Source organism: Desmodus rotundus, chromosome 7 (genome assembly GCF_022682495.2).
Source record: "Desmodus rotundus isolate HL8 chromosome 7, HLdesRot8A.1, whole genome shotgun sequence".
NCBI classification, from domain to species: Eukaryota; Metazoa; Chordata; class Mammalia; order Chiroptera; family Phyllostomidae; genus Desmodus; species Desmodus rotundus.
Genome location: NC_071393.1, coordinates 14,977,390 through 14,999,928, shown reverse-complemented (window position 1 = coordinate 14,999,928; position 22,539 = coordinate 14,977,390). Strand labels below are relative to the sequence as shown.

At 56.2% G+C, this 22,539-nt stretch overlaps 1 protein-coding gene and 1 pseudogene across 3 annotated transcripts in view; one reads left to right on the top strand and one right to left on the bottom strand.

The window, feature by feature from the left end:
* The window catches only part of OSBP2 (oxysterol binding protein 2), a 117,167-nt gene that overhangs the window by 75,979 nt on the left and 18,649 nt on the right, over positions 1-22,539 (top strand). For all 3 annotated transcript variants that reach the window (XM_045200517.2, XM_045200516.2, XM_045200519.2), the window contains one exon: positions 14,576-14,832. In XM_045200517.2, the coding sequence (XP_045056452.2) occupies positions 14,576-14,832 (257 nt within the window). The remainder of the gene's footprint in view (positions 1-14,575; positions 14,833-22,539) is intronic.
* On the bottom strand, positions 2,597-3,089 carry LOC112310423 (charged multivesicular body protein 1B2-like; annotated as a pseudogene).

Sequence of the window (22,539 nt, the reverse complement as noted above, 5' to 3'; positions counted from 1 at the left end):
TTGCATTGCCTCCCCCCTTCCTGCTGTGTCCTGAAGGTGATAATAAACCCTCCAATACAATATAGAGCATTTTTCTTGCTCTAGATGGTCAGTTATCTTTAAATGAACATTTAAAATGAGAAAACCAGCATCTTTAGTGTTTACTCACATACTTATCTTTTCTAGCACTCTCTCTTCCTTTGTCTGGACCTCAGTTTCCATTTGGTATGGTTTTCATTCAGATTGAAGAACTTCCTTTAACATTTTTTTTTTTTTTTTTGGTTAAAGTTCAGGTAGCCACAATTCCTTGAGGTTTTATTTGCCCGAACACGTCTTTATTTTACCTTCATATATTTAAAAAAAATTTAATTATATTCATGATAATAAATCCAAAAGTTAAACTTGGTATCTTATCAAGTAATAATATTTTTTAAAAACAAATCTGATATGGCTGTTAAACAAAACTATGGACAGTATTTTTAGATCAGAACCACTTACATTTCTAGATTTAAGTAAGCCAAATTCACAATTCAACAATTTTTATTAAATTGAACAGAAGAAAAGCTACAATTTCCACCAATGGAAAATAGGAGAACTCTATTTCATAGATACTGTAGTCGGTAATGACCTCTTCTGTGCCTCCCCAGGATCTTCCAATATAAACAAACTTACCCTTTCAGCAGAAAGGACACAGCATCGGCTGTAAACAAAACGGAAGAGTATCGCGCTGAGATCATACCATATATAGTCAACTACCAAGAAAGTTAAATAGATTTATCTGAAACTTAAAGAGAAATTTCTCATTTCATTAACCAGTGACAATAATCTTCACTTATACACACTCTCATTTATAATAGGAAACGTATGTGAATGGTGAACACTCAGTAAACAAGTCTCCATAATCACACCTTGAGTGCATTTATGACCTAACTATGGAAAGGTTTTCTAAATAGATCTGCTCTTCAGTAGAATTTAATGACATACTAAGTCTTACATGGATCAATCATGCAGCAAGTAATGAAAAACACCTTACCTACTTAGCCTAGATTAGCAGTATACTAGCTGAAATATAACTTGGTCACCTCTCCACATTTGAGGCTGTTATAGCAGAAAGTTGCAGGTATTTGTTCATTTTAGTCGGGTAAAGCAGAGATATTTCTGGGACGATGGAAAGTAGTACAGTTGGCCATCAAATGTTTTTCCCCAAGGACCCTGGCCTTCCAGAGTCTAGTCTTCTTTTGACCTTAGGACTTTCTATGTCCCCTCCCCCTGTGTTGTACACCAGCTCCCATTGGTCTGAAGTGGTTCACATGGCTAGGCAAAACATTTTATTCTAATATTCATTTATACTTCATTCCTTCCAGTTATTAAAGAGTTTTCGCCTAAGATAAAAGGACAGCTCTGACTGATATGGCTCAGTGGATTGAGTGCCAGCCAGCAAACCAAAGTGTTGTTGGTTCGATTCCCAGTCAGGGCACATGCCTGGGTTGCAGACCAGGTCCCCAGTAGGGGGCGTGTGAGAGGTAACCACACATGGATGTTTCTCTCCCTCTTTCTCCCTCCCTTCCCCTCTCTCTAAAAATAAATAAATAAAATCTTTAAAAAAAAAAAAGAACAAACACATATAACCCAGGTTTATGGTAGTTACAACTGAGTTGATTCAATTTTGTTTTCTTTGCTATTTTTTGTTGGTTGGTTTAAAAATGTAGGCCAAGATTCTCAAAAAGCAATCAACAATCCTATGGAAAATGTAAATGATATAAGACCATGTAAATTAATCTTTTAAGGTACAGTATACCAAGGCTAAAGTAGAAATAGGAGAATCATTTAAAATGTGTTTCAATTTCATTTGAAGGTATGAAAGATTAAATTTCTCTGAGTCTTAAGAACAATGACATTTAACAAAGAAAAATCTAAAAACTGAGGAAACCTTAATTTCTTTAATTTCGTAGACTTTTTCCCTAGTTATATTGTACTATTACCAATGGAATTTTTTTTTAATTTCAGAAATTCAAGCAATAGTCATTAAATTACTGAGTATAAATCCCAATAATAATCTATATTCAAAAGCTATGGGCACAGACTAAAAGCCAACTGCATATTTGTGCTTGAACTGCAAAAACGAACACAAGAGATAGCGCTGCCTGTCACGTGACGCTAACCGAGGCTGTGGGCTGTGTAAGCATGTCAAGTAACCCTGTTGTCCGTGCCTTTATTTTTATGCAGCCCGTGAATACAGAGATTTAAAACACCTTTGAATCAAAAAGAAACTGAAACCTTTACACTTTTCTTCTGTAGTACTTCATTGCTAGATTTTTGAGGAAGATGTTTCAGACACAACAAGCTAATGCTAGCTTGATCAAAGTCATCTACAAAAAAAAAAAAAGGTCCCTCTCACCTTTCGACAGAATACACAAAGCTGTAACATCTGCCCAGGTGGACACTCTCTGGCATGTAATCTTAAAGAAGTGGGAAGTACAGCACGGGGAGAGAAGACGCTTGCAGTGCTCAGGCATTCTGCCACACACGGCGTTCGTAGTGTAAATGCAGGGCCCCTCGTCTGCGTACCCACCCGAGATATTCCGGAGGCAGGGGAAGTGAACAGAGCGCCGGTCCCTTAAACCACACTCGAGCGAGTGGTTGTGATAGGCGTCCTGCCCCTGCGTAGCTCCACATTGAGATCAGGGCCAGCTTTGCCTGCCTTTTATTGAAGCAGCACATCCGCTTGGGCTTGTGGTGGCGTTAGGGTGGTAGTGCTACGCGTTGTGCCTTCCATTTGCTGCGTTCGAACGTCCGGTGTTTTGCATCGGTGTGCAAATTTGTCCATCGGGGCAGCATCCGTAGACTTCACTGCGCGCGCCGCGGACTTGGTCACCGAGCCCCTTGTCGCCGCAGCACCCACCCGCATTCGTTCCCAAGGAATTAATTTCTTGGTTCTTCTGGCGGGTTGCATTTTCGGTGTGTGCTCCCGCGGCTTCTGTGTTGCCTTTCTGAATGCCCTGTTTCATCTTGGCCTTTTCTGCCTTTTCTTTGCCGCATTTCTTGGCATTCCTATGAAGCTCCTTTCCAGCAAATTCCAAGTTAAGTAGGTGCTTCTCCATACTCGGCATTGTCCCACAACTCTTGCGAGGCCACAGCCTGGGGCAGTGGCACAGGTTTGATGCCGGGCGCTGAGTTCCATCCTCGGCCCGACCTGCGCCAGCTGCGCACCCAGGTCTGCGACCCCACTTCCTGTTTCTACACACAGCCGGCTCTCTACCTTTATTTTGAAGGGCATTTTTAAAATGAGATATGTAATTCTAGGAGCGTTTATGTCATCACTGTAAAGAAACTGTTCTTTTGTCTCCTGGATTGCGTGCTCACTGCTCCCACATCCTTTCTTGGGGCCCCAGTAGCCAAAGTCCAGAGTCAGACCTCACCCCCCAGAACCCAGGCACCCCTGACATGTAAGGGGGGCGGAAGTGGTAACCAGGGCACAGGAGTGTGAGGACCCTGAGGGGGACGTGTCTGGCAGAGTGCTTAAGGAGCTGTAATGTGACTGTGTTGTCAGCAGGCAGTGGCTGCTGCTGGTGCCTGGGTCTCTGTCTCCCTCAGGGCTCACCTGCTCTAGAAAAGGGGCCTTTTGTAAGACACAGCCATTCCAAGGCCCCGGGACCTCCAGGCCTGAATGGCCTTTGATATTCCTCAGCACAGCCCCCCAGAGGCCTCACAGTCCCCCACTGCATGCCCTACCAGTCCCTCCCCCTTCCAGTGCGGTGGATGCAGTGGGAAGACACCAGGAAGTCGTCAGCCACAGGGTGACCTATTTCAGGGGAGCCACACCAGCCTTCCCTGGAGTCAGTATGAAATGCGTCTTGGGTGGAAACTTGGCCCAGAGATGTCAGATCTCTGCAGACTGTCTGGTTGTAATTCAAGCCCACCCGACGGTGGGGTTTCGGGTTTTGCCAGATCGTGTTCTGATCCCTCATGGGCTGCGTGGTGCACACGCATCTTTGGGTGCATCCAGGTTTCTTCCTCCACCCCGTGGCATAGGTGAGAGGTCCTTGTGCCTGAAGTGGCTCCGCAGTAGAGGAGAGGGTCCCAGCCTGGCTCAGGCTGTGAGGGGCCTCCCTGTGGGTGCGGCTCTTGAGCAGAGAGGTCCCCACAACTGGAGGAGAGAGCAGAGCCAGCCTGCACCACCTGAGGTGGGCAAGTGGCCCTCTTCACAGGCTTTGCTCTGATTAGGTTCTTCCTCCCCAGTTATTACCTTCTCACCTCTTCCTCCCTCTCAGCCCACTCTTCTCTCCCCAGGCCTCACAGTGGCTCTCATCTCTACCCGTCCCCTCACCACGGTTCCCTGAGGCTGTATTTCCTGACTAGCCTCTTCACCAGGACTTGGCTGTTTGAAACAGCTCCCTGTAGCTTTTAGGAACAGTCACCTTCAGTTTCTTGTCAAATACTATCACATGTTTGAATTTCTTTTTGTTTGTTTTTTTATTGTTGTGCGATTATAGATGTCCCCATCCCCCCTCCCCATTACTCTCCCCAGCCCTACCCACCCTCACATGTTGGAATTTCTAATTTCCATGTTTTTTTTAGAAAATAAAGACCCCAATTTACTAGTTTACAGTAAGAAATATAACTGTCAAGGATCTGAGAATGAAGCTCGCTGGCCCAGTAGAAAGCAGTTCTCTGAAGGCGGCTGGGCAAGCGGGTGGTCAGAGCGGGGCTGCTGGAGGCAGGGCCATGGCCTGCACGCTCAGCCTCTCAAGGAAAGGGCCAGCTCAGTCCAACCTCATTGGTCTTCGCCCACGCTGCTCTTACACAGCTTCTTTCCCAAATAGGGACTTTTCTGGGGCCTCGTTATTTTCAGATTGATTTTCCTTCTTGGCAGCAGCTGCTCAGATAGCTTTCCTCGCTGGTCCTGCTGGTGGGTTCCCCCTAAGGGGGGGGGGCAGTGACTGCAGTCAGCAGGTAGGAGGTGGAGAAGAGAGGCCGGGCGATGGCAGTGGACCTGGGGGTGGAGTACAGCCTTCGCAGGAGCAGCTTCCCTGCTGACTGACAGGGAGGAACAGTGCAGAGAGGTGGGGTGCTGGTGAATGACTCTCCTGAGTCTTTTCCACTGCAAGCCTCCTCCAGCCCCTTTCCTTCTCCCCACTCTGGCTCCGAGCCCTGGGGCCCGGTTCCCAGCTGTCAGGTCTGGGTCTGCTTGCCAGGCTGCCGCAGTTCCTCTCACAGTCCGCTTTCTACTCCATCACAGTGTCCCTCGGACCCTGGCCGCTGCTCTGGCTCCCAAGGCTTCTCCATAAACAACCACTCTGTCTCTAACTTGACTAAACTGAAGGGGCTGCTTTAGCCCCCTGTTTCTCTGGGGCATGGATTTGCCTGTCTACCTTACATGGCGCAGAGTATGAGATTCCAGCAGGGACGGACGGGGTCCTCTCCATGGCTTCCCACAGAGCCCTTCCCAGGGTCAGGACCCCCACCCACCAAGCTGCAGACAGAGAAGGTGGGGGAGCACTCCAGAATGTCTACAGGGCGAAAGAGATTCCTTGCAGGAGCTGTGTAGCCAAGGCCAGCCACGGTCTGGCTGAGGTGGGCCGGTCGCAAGGGCGTTCGGGTTGGGATTCACATCACTTTGGATTCCTGCATTAGCTTGAAAGTCAGGGCTGGCACGAGGCATGTCCTGAACCCAGAGTCATCGTCTAACCCCAAGCACCTTGCTGCTCCTCGCGGCCCACACCTGCACACTGCCTTGCGGTTCACAAGACACTTTGCTCCCCCTTCCTCTCCGCTCATCCATTCATTCGACAGGTTTGTATTCAGCACCTTCTGCACGCCCAGCTCCAGGACACGGGGAGCAGCCAGGCAGGCACAACCCTTGCCCCTGCAGGGCCCATGGCTCCTTGGCGGCGGGAGCCCTCTCCCCACGCAGGGCCCCCACCTCAGCTCACTCTGCGTCATTAACACCAAGAGCCAGCTGCACGTGGAAACTTCTCGAGTGTGATCACATTGGCATCAGATGATTTCCAAGGATAAGCAGCCGTGGCTGTCCTGGGGCCAGGAAAATGTAAATTAGCAGTTTCCAATGACCTGCTCAGCAGTGCGGCGCCGTCTGGGACAGATCAGTGGGTTCTCGTGTATGGCCTGCCACGCCTCGCTGTGGAAATTAGTCCCACTTGCCTTGAAACAGACATTTGTGCCGAGCAAAATGAAACACTCATGCGGGGGGCTTCTGTGCAGTAAAGACTCCCCTCACTGGTCAGGCAGTCAGCCGAGTGAAGGGGTCCCAGTGGTGCCTGGGGACTTGGTGGGGAAGTGTGGGGTGGGGTCTGTGCTTTCTGAGGAGCTGAGCTTGGAGTTGGGCTGAGGGAGGTGCCTCCTTAAGCACCAGCAAAGGCAGGAGGAAGCCCTCCCGCCGTGTTCCCACCATGGCCCCAACAGTGAGTGCCATGGCGAGGCCGCAGCTCGTAACCCAAAGGCCTATGGGACAGCTGTGACCAAGTGACCGAGTCACGGAGACTGGGAAAAGCCCTATGGACTAGTAGGAGAAAGCAACACACAAAACCGTACTTGTGTTGTGGGGACAGAGGCTAGTCTTCAGCACAGAGACTAGGAAATCGTCGGACTCCCTGCACTGTCGGGATAAGGAGAGAACTGGGTTTCCATTTCTTTGGCTACCCAGAAGGCAGTACAAGGCGCTGGAGAGAGGGAGCCGCTGGTCTTGGCGTCAGCAGGCCGGAGGAAGGACAGCAGCGTTGCTCTGGCTCCCAGCCCCTCCCGTGCCCACTAAATGAGGGCTCCGGGGAGAGCAGCAGCGGGCCCCCCTCGCCCAGTCAGTCCACACAGGGAAGTGGGGTGCAGTATCACAGCCTAAGCCTAGCTGGCATGAGGCTTGGCCCTCCTGCACCTGCCTTGGGGTGGCTAGGGGGCAGCCCACCTCCCGGACAGGGCAGGGACCTGCCTTGGGACCTTCCCGGACAGGGCAGGCGAGTGAGCTCGCAGGCCCTGGGGAGGAGGGCCAGCTCCCTGCAGGGCTTGACCCCTTGGCACTGCATGGGGAAGGAGACCCCATGGAAACCCCAGTTAAGTGTGGAAGCTATAGTGGGCTGGGCTCTCTGCCCACTGGAGGTGGCTGTGGGCAGTTGGTTATCTTCAGCATCACAGCAGATGCCATAATTGGAGCACGCCTTCTATTTTTATGCTCCATTTCTGCACCGGGGTTTGTTTCCCTGGAGGAGGCGGGCCCTGCTCCCAGAGCCGTTAGTCATTCTGAGGATGCTGTGTGGCTGCGGGGTCACAGCCTTCTGCTGGCACCCGGTTCTGTGGGCGTCCTAACACCCTAACGTCACTCATGCACTTATTCATCCTCCGTGTGTCTCATGGCTTTGAACCCTGTGCTCTGGCCCCCTCCCGTGAGAGGAAAGAAGCCTGTTCCTTTGCTCTCTGAAGCGTTTGCCCGGCCTTCCACTGCTGGCTGGCCTCTCTACCGTGCCAGGGGTCCTGGAGAGTGTTTTTTCCTGGGAGGACCAGAGCTTCAGCCACCGCGGATACAGCCCTGCAGACCCGTGTTTGTGGGGTGAGGTGTTTGCCGCTGCAGCTCTGAGAGGATGGAAGCCAAACCCGTCCCCGAGGCCCCTCCTTGTCCTTGTGGATAGCTGTCCCTGGGGAGGGTGCAACCCCTGCACCCCTCTCCTGGGGAACTTGCTAGAGAGCCCCACGTGGTTGCATGGGGTTCCGATGCCCTGGACACACCTACGTTGACACCAGTGAGGGAGGAGGGGAGCCAGGCCCCAGAGGGGCCAGGAAGGTCAAGCAGTCGCTGGTATCTGGCCTGTGGTTTCCTCCCGCCTGCCAAGGTTTCACAATTTATTATTTATTATTGTCTGATTTTCCACCAGATTAGATCCTGACATGCCTTCTAGTGTCCTCAAGCCCCAACTTCTCAGCATTAAATCACCTATCCCCTTGGCGGGAGGGGCGTCGCCCTGCTTTCCGAAGTTGAAGTTGTCTGTCCATCACTGGTTGCTATCTCTGCAGAAGTCCCTGCAGGACTAGCGTCCTACTCTGGGAAAGGCAGAGCTGCTTTCCTCCTGGGTCCCCCAGTCGGGAAGGGTTGGCAGGGCCTCAGGGGACCCAAGGGCCCTCAATGGCTCCCTGTCACATCGTACCTGGTCCCCATGCTTTGTGTTCAGGTGCCGCGCTTTAGGGGTGCCCATACCCAGTGCCCTGGCCAGGCACTCCTGCTCCACCTCGCCCTGGAGTGGCACCCTCTTCCTGTGCCAGCCACCACATCACCCTCCCACCATGTGTGTCCACAAGGCAACCACCTCCTCCCAAAGGCCTCTTGGAGGGCATCCCCCGCCCCCCCCTCCGGCCTCAACACATTTCTCTAACACCCCTACCCCGGGGGGCTCCTGTTTGAGCCCCTCCCTTATCAATGGGCTCCCTGTTATTCTGGGAGCTCTGGGAAGACCTCTCAGTCTCCTTCTCCCCATTGTCTGAGTGAGGCAGAGTCTCCTCCTGCACCGGGGACCGGAGGACCAGCGCCACCCCCCAGGCAGGGCTTGCCTCCCCTCCCACCCATACCAGGCTGGGTTGGAGGGTGCAGGCAGGCACAGGCTTCGCTTCATCTCAGGACTGGGGGTGGGAAAGCTCCTGTAATCTCTTGACCTCCAGGGCCTGGGATGGCATGCCACCAATCGCAGCTCTGACACCTAGGAGCCTTGGGGTCTTAAGACACCATCCTTAACTCATGCCGCCCTTTCCTTTTCTGGGTATGATTCCTGCCGCATGCCATGTCCCCCGTGGGAATGGCACAGCATGTAGGGGCACAGAACAGGCAGTCACCGAGCAACCCGACTGCTCGCTCTCAGAGCCACTGAGGTTATCTGACGTCCCACGACTTGCCTTGAAGCCTTTTTCTGTCTCTCCTCGGTGTTCAACTGATTGCTTTCTGGGATCAAATTGGGCAGCTTAACAAACCTCCTAAATCTAGCTAGAAATCACCAAACCGGCTGTAACAATGTTGGAGGTGCTAACGGTGCAGATTGGAAACCGCTGGGCTTTGCCAAGAGTGCAGCACTCCCACGGTTCTCACTTGAACTGACACCTGCTGCGTTTCTGTCTCCTCAGAGGCCCTGCAGCGGGGTGTCTCTCTGCACAGCCAGGCTGCAAAAAAAAAAAAAAAAAGGCTGCACGTCTGCTCAGTGAGTGTCCTTCGTGCTCAGGATGGGATCAGCTCCCCCTACCCAATGGGGGTGGTCTGGGAGCCCCAGGGAGATGTGGCCACCCAGGGACTGAGGGACTGAGACTACCAGCTGGAAAGCTCCTAGGGCTCAGGAATTAGGAGGGAGGGGAGGGAGCAGTAACTGTCCCCATTAACGGTGCTGCTGGCCCAGAGGAGCACGGCTGGGTCAAGGTTAGTTCTGCTGGTGGCGTAAGTGCTCATAGGCCACTGCGGGACAGGTGGGTCTCGGGACCCTGGTGCAGTGGGTGACCTGCCTTGTGTGTGGGGGTCCTTCACCACCCTCCCCTCCCTATGCTCTTTTCTGTGGAGCGGCGGGAAAGCAGGACAGGGCCAGTGGGGCCAGACTCGGGTGAGCAAGGACACACAGACACTGAGACAACATGTACCCCTTACTCCCGTCCCCACCCCGAATCAGCCAGTGACATTCTGCGGCTGCCTTAGGATCCGTCTGTCTTGCTCCACGCCCCCTACAGATGGCTGTTTGGGTCTCCTAGTGTGGCTGCCTCCTCCCCCTACTCCCAGAGTGGGGCAAGTCTTCTCTCCTTGTCTTCCCCCAGGAACCTCCCCCCAGAGCCCTGTGGCCTGGTGCCCAATGTGCCGCTGGGCCTGCAGAGATGAGCAATCTATGACCCCGGTCCTCCCAGAAGCCACTGAGCTCTTTGTACATGTTTGGATGTCATTCCAGGTGGCTGGAGACTGGTCAAGAGGCCCAGCTCTCAGGAGCCCAAGAGAGGGTGCCCCAGGGCCCAGGGCAGTGGCTCAGTTGCCGTGGCCAGTGCTGGGCCTCAGGGGAGTGGCTGTCGCCACACAGAGGACAGGAGGAAAGTCCAGGAGTGGTGCAGAAGCGGGGAAGCACCGGGGCCCTCGGTGTCCACCAGTGTCACGGGAGGGGCTGAAGAACTGAGGAGGAGGGAGATGAGACACTGGCAGACACTGTGCTGGGCCTTCTTGGTCACTGGACACGGGGTCTCCACCTTCTTGGCCCCTAGACGTAGAGGAGCCACCTAAATGTCCCTCCCTGCTCAGGACCCCACTGGGGCTCCTATGCTTGTCCCCCCCTCCCAGCGACCTGTTCCCTTCCCCTGCAGTCCTATCCCTCTGTCAACAGCCATCTCAGCACCCCTCCCCCCAAAACTTGGGGGTGCAGAGGGAGGGGTGAGCACTGGGCTTGCCCACGCCCTTGACCTTGCGTGCCCTGAGGCCCACCATGAGCCAGAGCTGTTCTCACTCATCTCCAGCCATGGTGGTGAGGGGGAGGAGACCCGCCCAGTCATCCTGCGTCTTGAGCTCAAGGAGGTTGTGGGCATGTGAGGGCAAGGACATGCTCCCCAGAGCAACAAGCAAGACACGATGCAAAACGGGGTGGCCGTGGGGCCTTGACTCCCCACCTTGTCACCACCCTGCCCCCATCCAAAACCAGCTGTGCAGCCTTCTGGTTTCTGGGTTTCAGAAAGCTGCTGCCTGGCAGGACTTCCCATCCAGAAATTTGATCCATTTTCCTCTGAAGGTGTAAAAAAGCTCCACTTCTAAAAATAGCTTACCTGGCTGCTGAGCTGACTGCTTCCATGGCAACCCACTCCTCCCCAGGAGACCTCCCACCCCCGAAAGAGGATCCCAGCCCTGGCACAGGTGCCCACTGGGTTCTTCAGCCAGAGCTGGCTCTTAAAGGGTTCAGGGGAGTGGGGGCAGGGGGCAGAGCAAACACATAAGGGGCTCCCACTGGTTCCACGTTTCTATGATTTGAAGTAAATTCAAGACTGGTTATTTGCAAGAGTCAGCTGTGCTGATGAAGGTGACAGAGATTGGTGGGCTGATGCTCTAAACAGGTCGTGCACTGGGGGCGTAATTTCCTTCCCTGGAGAGGTGTTAATACCCCCAGTGTGTACACGGGTGCACTTAACCAAAGCCACATGGGGTGGGAGCAGGACTGCCTGACCCAGAACCACCCCCTCCCTGACCAGTCAGGAGGCACAGGTGCCAGACGTTGAGGGGAGGACAGAGGGACTTGTGAGGTCTCTGTGTCCAGGTAGGAGCCTCAGTGATTAACCAGGGAGCGTCTGGGGACCACGTCCTTGGCCAGTAAATCAATGTGACGTGTGACGGTCAATGGCAGAGTGAGAACACAGCCCGGTGTTTAGCTCAACCTCAGGTACTCAGTGCAGTCCCTTAATAGTGACCCCCAATGGTATCCATGTCCTTATTCCCAGAACCTGTGAATCTGTTATCTTACATGGTAAAGGGACCTTGAAGATGTGATTAAGGATCTTGAGATGGGGAGATTATCTGGGATTACCGGGGTGGGTCCAATATAATTACAAGCCTCCTTATAAGAGGGAGGCAGGCGGGTCAGAGTCAGAGAAATTGTAAAATGCTGCTCTGCTGACTTTGAAGATGGAGGAAGGGGCCACAAGCCAAGGAGTGTAGGCAGCCTCTACAAGCTAGAAAAGGCAAAAACCTGGTCATTCATGGCCTTGGAGCTGCTGGGTGCTGCCATCAACATGTCTGTCTGGGTTTAGGGGTCCTGTTCTCTCCAGTCCCTGGCCTTCTGTGGTCTGGCCCCAGCCCTGCCAGGCCTCTGGCCTGACTGTCCCTGCCATCTGCCCATCATGCCACTTGCCACCAGTCTTGTCTGCTCCCATGCCCACATACTCCCTTTTACCAAGGGATGAAGGCCCAGGCTCCTTGGCTTGGCCAAAGGCCCTTCACCATCTCTACTCTCCATTTAGCTCCTCTGTACTTCACTCCTCCTTCTCACACCCTTTTCCAGCTCCCACCATCCTGTGTGTGACCTGCCACCTCCATGCATGCCCCTGAGAACTGATGGGCCTCCTGTGATGTGCCCAAGATCATTCATCATTCACTCACCCACTCACGCCTTCTCTTGCCTCTCCCTCCTTTCCCTCCTTCATTCTCCTGAGCTCACTGTCCGTCTCGGAGAGACTCGAGCTGCCCATCCCCAGAGAACAGACTGTGCTGGTCTGTGATTGCCGACCTAGGTGTCTTCCCATCCCAAACCCCAATGACTTAGCCAGCAACCTGGGAGCAGACAAGCACATCCCTATGTCCCTGGAAGCTGGACTTAAACTTGGACCCCGAGAGCTGCTTACTAAGGTATACTGCTTAACAAGTTGAATAGAAATGTGGTTCCTCCCCCTCAACCACCATGCGGGAGGACGCGCAGAGTTAGACCTCTCATTGGTTCTTGGTTAGAGTGCAGGGGCCTTCATTCCGGCTGACCCGCAGCTAGCACGCCCCGCGTGGCCCTCCCAGTGTACAGCGGCAGCTGTTCTGGCTGGTCATCGGTGGCTGCCCATTCTGGTTGTTGGACAAACTGAACCTGGAAAGGTGATAGGAAGGTTGCATTGTAAGTAAGAGTCCTAACTCTGAAGCCAGACAGATATGGATGCTCCAGAGTTCCCTCGCCTTATAGCCCTGGGCAAGCTCAGTGCAGCTTTCTGTGCCCAGACCTACCTCACTGGGTTATCAGCATGCGTGAACAGGAGCAGAGCCCCCCCACCCCACCCAGGACCTGGTATTAGCTATTGGAGCCTTTCTAAGGTGATCCAGAGAGAGGAGAGGCTTCCATGCTGACCGACCTGGATTCAGATCCGGCTCTGCCTCCTTAGTGACCTGGTGGCTTGTCTTCCAGGAACTTGTACTTTCTCACCTGCAGAGCAGGAAGAATAGTCAAGGTCTGCTAACCCCCATAAGGCTCAGTGTTCACATTCATAAAGCCAGCGGGCCCCGGCCTGGCCTGGCACGTGTGGTCTCCAGGCGCTGGTCATTTGGGGGTTGCAGTTGTGTGGGCCCTGGGGGAGAGGCTCCTGTCCCCAACCTGGATTCTGGCCCAAGGCTCCTCATGGCTGCAGGGACAGAGTATGCAATGGATGCCTCCCCCCAACCCCCGCCTCCTCCCAGCTGGACCCGACGTCACTGGCTGGCCTGGCACTGCCACCAGCACAGGGCGCACTCAGAGCCGCGACTCGGCCGTGGCCACCCCCACACATCCTGCCCACCGTGGGAAAAAATCTGTTCTCTCACAATATGCACTTTTTAAAAAATTTTATGTTTTGGGTTATAGACTTCCTTTATCTACAAAAAAAAAGTTTCTTGCTGATCACTTCTGAAACAAGGCATTTCAGAAACCCCTCGGCAGTTACAGGCTCCGGAACCCCCAGGCCTGTGTTAGCCTCTTGGTTGCTCTGTGCTAGGCATTAAAGTAGGAGCAGGGCCCAGGCCAGCTGCCCACTGAACCCCCAGAGGTTCCCATAGCTCAGTGACCACTTGGCTGGCAGTGGGCCAGGATCTAAGGCACCCCAGACTCCCAGGAAGGGGTGCACCTAGGGCGCCTGGGCAGCTGTGCAGGAGGTGGAGGTGGGGGTGGAGAGAGAGCGCCCACCTGGCCTGCTCATGGGAAGAAAGTGGCTCTGGAAGCAGCACCCTAGCTGGGTGGCCTGGGGCACGACTTCCCTCCTCTGAGCCTCCGTTCCCTCATCTGTCCCCTGGGAATGGTACAGTCTCTACCTTGACGGGACCCTGGAGAGGCAGCGACAGCCAGTGTCTATAACAGAAGGCATTCCGTCCATGAGACTGGCCTTGCTCCCTCAGCGGAGGTGGCTCTGATGACATGCAGCAGGGCCAGGTGGGGCAGAATCAGGGACAGGGAGCTGGGCCTTTGGCCTGGGGGTCTTCAGGCAGGCTTTGAAGACATGGGAGGCATTGGTTGGGTAGGGGAGAGACCTGTGAGGAGTGGGGAGAGGTGTCCCCGGCAGCAGACCAGAACTTGGACCCTCTGAGCTGCTTACTGAAGTATACTGTTTAATGACAAGTTCAGTTCAGGTGAGGTCAGGCGGGACACAGTGGGAAAGGCCCCAAGTAAGAGCGCTCATGTGTTTGCAGGGAACAGGGGCAGTTTGGTTGGCTGGGGGAGGCATAGAGCAGGGAGCGCTAAGTGAGGTTGGCAGGAAAGTGTCGGTCGGTTTGGGCTAGGCCTGTGACGTGGGGAAGGGAGCTGGGCTTTATCTGGGGTCTCTGGCCCTGGGATGAGAGCTGCACCCACACAGCATCTCTACCTCTCCACACATCCCAGCCCAGGGGGGCTCGTGCTCTGCATGGACAGGCAGGTGCCTGTAGGCCTACCCCCTCCAAAGCACAGCCCCGGCCTGTCATTCAAGCTGGTCCCTCTTTAAGTCCACTCTCACGGACTCAGGAGGGCTTGTGCCCACCCCGGGAAGGCTGGTGGACACCTCACCTTGCCTGGGAGCAGGAACCAGCAGTGTCTAGGGCTCTGTCCTTTCTGAGTGGGCCCAGGCTGGGCGGGCCTCTCCTGCTGTCAGTGATAAACACAGCCACTGTCTCTCCCCACAGATGACTCAGGGGATGACGACGAGGAGACTGCCACCCCAACTGACAAGAGTGAACTCCACAACACCATCAAGAACCTCTCCTTGAAGTTAGATGACCTCAGCACGTGCAATGACCTCATCGCCAAGCACGGCGCTGCACTCCAGCGCTCCCTGAACGAGCTGGACAGCCTCAGGATCCCCTACGAAAGCAGCGAGAAGCTGAAGGCTGTGAACGAGCGGGCCACACTTTTCCGTATCACGTCGAATGCTATGATCAACGTAAGTGCCCACCCACACTGCTGAGCCAGCACGGGGCTGCCCAAAAGGGAAGTGCCTCCCTGTCACCAGCACCTGAGGGAAGCTGGGGTGCTTGACAGACCAGGGCTTCGTTTCAGGTGGCTTCGGGTGTTCCCCAAAGCTGGTTCTCTCCCACGCTCTCTGTCCTCTATGTTGTCTCATCCATGCGGGCGTTGCTGGGTGAGGACGTTCTTTTTAATTGTCTGGTGGAAACCGGAGCTGGGTGTGGAATTGGGTTGAGGCCGCAGGAGGTCGGTCCTGGCTGAGGACAGCCAGGGCTCCCAGCTGAGCAGCCAGCTGTGGCCACACGGTGAGGACATGGCTGCCACGTTGGCCCACAACGGCTGCTACTGCTCTTTGGAGTTACGAGGCAGATGCAGCAGGATTGGGACCACAGCGAGCACGCACATGTGGTAGAGGCATCGGGGGTTCCATTAGTCAGGAGACCTTTAGAGCTGGGGCTGCCGTGGGTCAGGCCGAGCTGACAGTAGCCAAATGAGTAACTACAGTCTGTAAACTGGCAAGTCACAGGAGTGGCCTGTGGCATGGGGTTCTGGAAGCCACACTGCTGTGACAGGGAGCCAGGAGGGTCTCTCCATGGTGGCAGACAATGTCATGCTTAACCATGCTTCCAGGCCCTTCTCCTTTCTGCCCGGTGAGCATTCCCCAGAGGCATGCATGCTCCTTCAGGTCTCCGCCCTCCAGATACAGGTCTGACCGCCACAGCTTCCTCCCAAAGACAACCAGGGGCACACCCAGGCCAGGGCTGGCGCGCTGGGAGCAAGGGGCTCGGAAAGGGGAGGTACAGGGAAATGGAGTCCACGCAGAGGCAGTGGCCCAGGTCCAAAGAACATGGTTCAGGCAGGCTAGAGACAGTGGGCAGTACTGGTGCCCAGGTGAGCTCCAGGACAGGGACCCAGCCTCCAAAGTAAGGGGGTGAGACCAGAGCAGGGTCAGGAGTCAGAACCGGGCTCTCTGTCCAACACCAGGAAACCCAAAGGTGGGGGAAGGTGGAGCCCACCTCAGACCAAGGTCCCCAGGCGAAACCCTGGGCATCCAAGCCTTGCCCCAAGTCTGCTTCACTGGGCCTGTGGGCAGCATGATGGGGAGCTAGGGGACCAGCCCCACATCTGCCACCCACTCTGCTCCTGCCACAGACAGGCTTGGGCCTGAAGCAGCCCGGGAGACAGGAGGAAGCCTCAGGACTCCCCACCCTGCGGCCTGAAGCTGAGGAGTATACTTTTTTCCCAGACTTGGGAAACACAGACACAGGTCCTCGAGCTCAGCAGGTGTAAGAACCTATGTCCCTCATGCTCAGGGGTGTGATTGGTGCCCACATGCCGAGGGGCTGCTGGGCCGCAGCATCGTGGGGCCTCCCTACATGCTGACCCATCGTCAGTCTGCATCATGTTTTCCTGTGACCACCCTTGCGGCCCCCTGTCCTCCTTACCGCCCTTCGACTCTAGGGTCCCCGGTCCCTGCATTCCCGGCATGTATATTAAGCATTTAATAGCATAACGATGCGTTCATGTTTCCCCATCCATCCCCGAAGCCACTGCCGCCCACAGCTTCCCTGGCACTGCCTCCCGCCCGCTGAGATGGAAGCCACTTTGTCTTAAGTAAGCGGCTTTGCTTTCCCCAGGTAATGAGCTTCTCCCTGGCGTCTCTAGCGCAGTGTTTTATTGGGCGCCATGGGCTCGTCTGTGCTTGTGAGTCGCAAACACGGCTCACCGTCCGAGTGCACAGCAAATTGCCTCCTGGGAAGCACAGCCCCCAGGTTTGATGATGACACCTGTTTTCAGTGCCGGCACCAGGAGGGTCGGATAGGAGTGACAGGAGAGCCACGCTGTGGGTGGGGCTCTGCCACCTGCTAACATGCTCCAAGGAGGGGACAGAAGCCCCACATGGACGTCACCATGGCCCAGAGGCTTTCTGAGCTCCCTGTCAGGAAGCTGGTCCTCCTGGCTAGAAAGCCCTGGAACCAGGGGCGCTGCTGAGCCATGCTGAGCCCGCCGTGTGGAGTTATTTTGACCTCTGCCCTCTCATGAGGCTTTGTGCCCCCTGAGGTCAGGTTCAGGTCTTGCTTGTGTCCCCAGCAGTGGCCCAGTGGGAGCGCCCAGTATGTAACATTTCATAGCGGGTCTCATGTCTCAAGAAAAACATTCCAAGGAGCCCGCATTGCACACCTGCCTGCTACATTACCCTTCACAGAGCCATTCCGGCCCCACTTCCTCACCTGAACGAGGTCAGTGAGGAAGCACAGGCTCTGCATGCAGCCCTGGGCCACAGAGCCACCTGTCACCACCCGCTGCCACCCGGTCACCTGCCTTGCAGAGAAATGACCTAGCCTGGTTGCTGAGAAATAGGAACAGTGCTTTATGAAATGAAGCCACGGGAACATCATACTGAGCCCCGGCCTCCTCCCCTGCTCTGTGGTTTCAGTTGGCAGGACTTGGAGTGGGGTACTGGGTGGGCCTTGGACCAGCCCTCTGGGGACAGCATCTGAGCAGGTTAGCAGCACCAGAGTGAACTCAGGGTAACCCTCCCCCTCAGCACATAGCGAAGCCATGACCACGCGGCTTGGGCAGGTAGGGAGGTCCTGCCTGATGGGACTCGAACCCAGAGCTGAGCAGCTGCCACGGGCCTGCACCAGGCGGGGACTCAGCCCTGTCCCTGGAGCTCACAGTCCAGAGGACTCTCCCAGTGACGCTCCGTCATACGTGGGTTCAGCAGTGTGGCCTTCTTGAGGAGTAGCTACGCAGGGGTAGCAGCAGCAGCTCACGCTCCCACCTTTGAAGACCAAGTTTCTAGAGGGGCTGGGAGGTGGACTCAGGCCAAGCTGACCACAGCCCGGCAGGAGAGTGACCCTGGGATGCCAGCTGTGTGTCCTGTCAGCCAGGGTGGGGGCAGCAGAGGGCAGAAGCAGTGGCCACAGAGCTGGACCCAGAAAGGTGAAGAGGGTTTCTCCCAGGCGGGGAAGGGAAACAGTAACAGTGGCCACTTCTGGCCGTCACTGTGTACTGAGTGCTGAGCTCCTTACCCACTTCCCTGTAAGAGGTGCCCTGGGACAGGGACCCACACTAGTTTATCTCTAAAGCCACCCACCCTTCCTGGGCCTCTGCAGACGGTTCTCCAGTCATGGTGGCCCCATGGGTAGGACCTGGCTGTTGGGCAAACCTCCCTGACCGTGTGGGTGGCAGCCTCACCACGCTGCTGCCTTGGAAGGGAGAGCAGACACATCTTCTCTTAGCAGCAAGGAAGAAACTGAGCCCGGGATTCACACAACTCCTGAGCGCCCCCTATGGGCCCAGCAGCTCCTCCCCAGCTTTATCTCCTATGCATTCCCCACCAGCCACCTGCCCTGGGGTTCCTGCCACCCTGGACAGCTCACCAGATCTCAAGAGGCCAGTCCCTTAGCCACTGCCCACCTGTCCCACCTCAGATGGAGTTTACTTTTTCTGGGAAGCCACCCACCACACACGCACGTACACGCACACATGCCCACAACTGCTCCCAGGGCCCCTTCTCACAGTTCACCCAGCCCGGTCCGCCCTGGGTGCCGTCTTCCCTCCCAGGTGGCAGCCCTTCTGCCCCAGGCCCAGCTCTTGAGGGAGGGGCTGGGAGGTGCTGGGGTGGGCCCCTGGCCAGTGAGGAGCCAGGACAGGAAGAGGAATTAACATCCCATGGTCACACTGTGTACTAGACCTCTGCACGCTGATCTCACCTCACCCATTCCGCGTTACAGTGGGGAAACTGAGGCAGCTGCAAGGGATATGATTCCAGAAGCTTCTATAACCCGCTGCCTCACAGGGGAGAAATAAGCTCACCTCTCCCTCGTGCTGGGGTGGGAGGGTTAGGAGACCTGCCCCTGCCACCCCCACCCCTTGCCCCCACCCCCACCCCTGCTGACCACCACGCTGTCTATGGATCTGGCGTCTCATGGGCTTTTTTACTGCAGCATCTTGGCACGTCTTCCCTGCCTCCTGCAAGGACAGGGCACAGTCTCCCTTGCAATCCCAGTGGCCCGGAGCTTCTGTGCCTGGCACTGTGCCCAGCATACGGGAGCCTCAGCGAATGAGAGTGAGCACAAGTGAGCAGGTTGTGAAAGAATGCAGGAGCGAATGAATGAATCGCTTAGCGTCTGGCGAAATTCCCCAGTGGGTGATTTTGTGAGTCTGATCAAAGGCAGCCCAGCAGTTCCCTGGTTGGATTACTGTTTGGGTAACTGTGAATTAGCCTGTCACTTAGGAGGAAGCTCACAGCACTAGAAATGACTTTGGGTCTTAGACTGAGAGCCGCGGTCCGCCCGCATACAGGTGCTCCGCTGGCCCGGGTGTGGGGACGGCAAGCCTGGCAGCCGGGCTGCGCCTGATGTGGCAGCACTGGATCAGTCAGGCGGTTTAAGGTGAAGGATGATGGAACTGGTACATGTCACTATCTCATGCTTTGGGTATTCGTTTTTACAAAGTGAAAAAGATAAATTCAAGTTTCATTCTTTTTCCTATGACTCTACCTTTGTGGAGAAGCAGAGTGCCCTGGTTTGAAGGACAGGCCTTGGGGCTGGTGGCAATGTGACAGCAGCAGCCTGCCCCACTTTCTTCCCCTGACTTTGGTCCTCACAGCAGCCACAGGAGGTTGGTGTCATCACAGCTTCCTTGTCCTCGTCATTCGTATCATTCAGGCGCCGCCCTGTGGCCCAGAGCAGTCATTTTGCCCAAGAGTCCCAGGCCCAGCTGCAGGAGGCCTTGGTGTCACGCAGCCGTCAGCCTCTGGGCCATCCCCACTGGTGGCCACAGGGTGTGTGCAAAAGGGCTATGTCATCTATCACCACACCTTCTAATGGGGCCTGTGGCCGCCTCTCCCCAGGCCAGGGCCAAGAGGAGATGTGCTGGGTGTTACCAGGCCACAGGGTGAGTGCGGAAAGGTTACAGCACTTGTCGGAGGGCCCAGACACTGGCGCTCTCCTGGCTGGCCTGAGCTGCCCACGGGGGGCCCTTGAGTTCTAGCCTCAGGGCACTGCCCTGGGCAGAAGAACCCATGGTACTGCGTGGTCGTTCTGGGGGCATACTCGCCTCCCTGTGCCAGGCTCCCCTTCCTGGCCTGTGGGAGCAGGTTCTGTCTGCAGGCCCAGGCAGCTGAGCCTGGCCAGAGAAGCGCTGCTTCTGTGCTTTCACTTCCACTTCCCTGCCCCCTGAGCCCTTGGGACCTCTGTGAGCCACCCACCCACATCTCCTCTTGGCTCTGGCCCAGGGAGAGGCGGCCACAGGCCCAATTAGAAGGCACTGAGAGCTGTGTGGCAGGTGGTGGTGGTCGTCTCCCTCTGCAGTGTGGGGCTGCTCGCTGGGCTTGTTTCCCCACGGCTGCTCCTCCAGGCCCCAGAGGTGGGGCTGAGCAAGGCAGACTGCTCGCCACATAGCCCCACAGCTGAGCTGGGAGAGGCTCCTCAGAGTCAGTGATCCGTGCAGGACCCAGGACGCGGCCCCTCCAACTACGTGACCCTGTGGCCCTTAGGAGCCGTGAATTCAGGTCAGCCCAGCTCACCCCCACCTGAGCACTTTGTGACAGGGCAGCACGCTGCTGCTGGTGGACACTGAGGCATGGGAGGCCCTCCATGGTCCCTCCATGGTCCAGCCAGGTCCTGGCCTAGGCCCTGGGCATACGCTGTGAGCAAAGCCCAGGAGCTGTAACCATGGAGACGATGGGGCATGTCAGAGGCAAAAAGACGGAGAAAACAGCAGGTCTGGTGGGGTGCAGCAAGAGGTCACGGACAGACTGGCTGGAGGGGAGGGGAGGAGAGGGGTGGGGGGCCAACAGGGAGGTGGAGAGAAGAGCCTGAATCAGGCAGGCTGGGGTGACTGTGGGAGGGACGCCTGGGGAGATGGGAACCGGTCACGGGAGGCCTTACGTGTGGGCGTGGAGAGCACTTTGCCCTCCACTCTGGGTGAGGGGCTTGTGCAGCCAAGGAAAACGGTCCAACCCGCATTTCAGCAAGAGCTGCCACTGCTAGGAAAAAGGGCTGTTGTGAGGCGGGGCGGGTAGGTGCAGGCCCTTTAGGAGGCCCCTGTTGTTGCCTAAGGGTGAGTGGTGGCTTGGCCTACAGGAGAGGAGCTGGACAAGCGGTGGCTGCTGCTGTGTGTCCAGGGAAGGGCCAGCGGGGTTGCTCCAGGGGTAAGAGAACAGGGCCACCAGGAGGGGCTGCAAGGTGTGGGCCTAAGCCACTAGAAGAATGGGGGGCGGGGGGCTTGCTGTCTGACCCTGTCCCGGCCCTCAGATTGGGCCGTGGGCCCACTGGTCGGTCCCACGGATGCTGGCAGCATGCAGGCCCTTCCCCAGGGACAGGTATCATGCAGCCAGCCAGTGAGCAGAGCCGATTGGAGGGCAAGCCCCACAGGAGACCAGAGGCGGTTGAGGTGCCCAGTGGGGGCAGAAAGCAGCAGGGAGGCTGACCACCGGGCTCCCCTCACGGGGCCCAGTGGAACAGACGCTGCACTCTAGGTGCCCCGGTTCACCAAGGCAGGCCCAGGAGGGTCACATTTTGGCGCCTCCAGTAGAGCCCGCTGGGCAGGACAGGGGTGCGGACCCAGACAGCAGGGGCTCGGGAAAGCCCCACGCAGTCAGACCGGGAGGGAGTTGGCTCCAACCGCAGCTGGAGGAAGCCGCAGAGCAAAGTTCAGCGGGGGCATCAGAGGCATGAGGGTGGGGGAGGTGCAGAGGCCAGAGTGGGGCACAGGGGCAGGGGGGACAGGTTGAGGGCAGGTGCAGCAGGTTTGCTGACGCAGAGGCAGCAATGTAGAGCCAAGGCCTCAGGTTCGGGGTATCGTGGATTTAAAGACCCAGATCTGAGGAGTATTTACTGCTAGAAGCTCTCTGAGGCTCCTCTCAACCCCACTTGGCAATCACGCGGACTCCTCGCACTCGCCCAAGCAGGGCAGTGGGGAGGCCGGGGAGCTGCCCCACCTCCTGCTTCCAGGGCCCTGGGCAGGTTCCTGTCCAGCCAACCGCTGTGCTGCTGCTGACAAGTTGCTCATTTGAGTCCTGGGGAGATGAATAAAAATAGATTCCAGAACGGTCTAAAATCAGTTGGCAAACTGGTGGCCAGATGGTGCTATTCGATGTGCGAGGACTAAGCTATTTTGAATGTGGGAAGGGCTATTTTAAAGTTTGAATCAAAGTGAAAAGCTGCCTCCCTGACGCCATGAGTCCATCAAGGAGAAGCTGTGACTGTCCCTTTGGTGTCGGGGAGGGCTGGCGGGGCCCTGTGTGTGCCGGGAAGCCTGTGCTGAGTGCCACATGAGGAGTGGGCACAGGCAGATGCCCAGCCCAGCCCAGCCCTGGGAGCTGCTCAGCCTCTAGGGGCCAGGAGGGCGGTAGATACACAAATGGTGGCTCAACTGGTCCTGACCCCGAGGAACCCCTCCCCCATCTGAGCCCAGGGTGCCGTCACAGCATCAAGGGCCCCACTCGTGCTCTTGGAGGCCTGAGATGCCCGTGTTCCTTCTCGTGTGGCAGCCTCCGAGCCTGGCAGCCCTGGCCCAAATCTCAGCACCCTGCCCCTTCCTGCCTTCACGCGGTGTGTACTGAGGCCAACCTGCTGTTCCTCAGTGGGAGGGGAAGGAGAGACCCTGTTGGCCCTGGTGTGTCCCCTGGTGCGAGTTTCTGGCCACACAGAGGGGCTCCAGGAGACCAGGA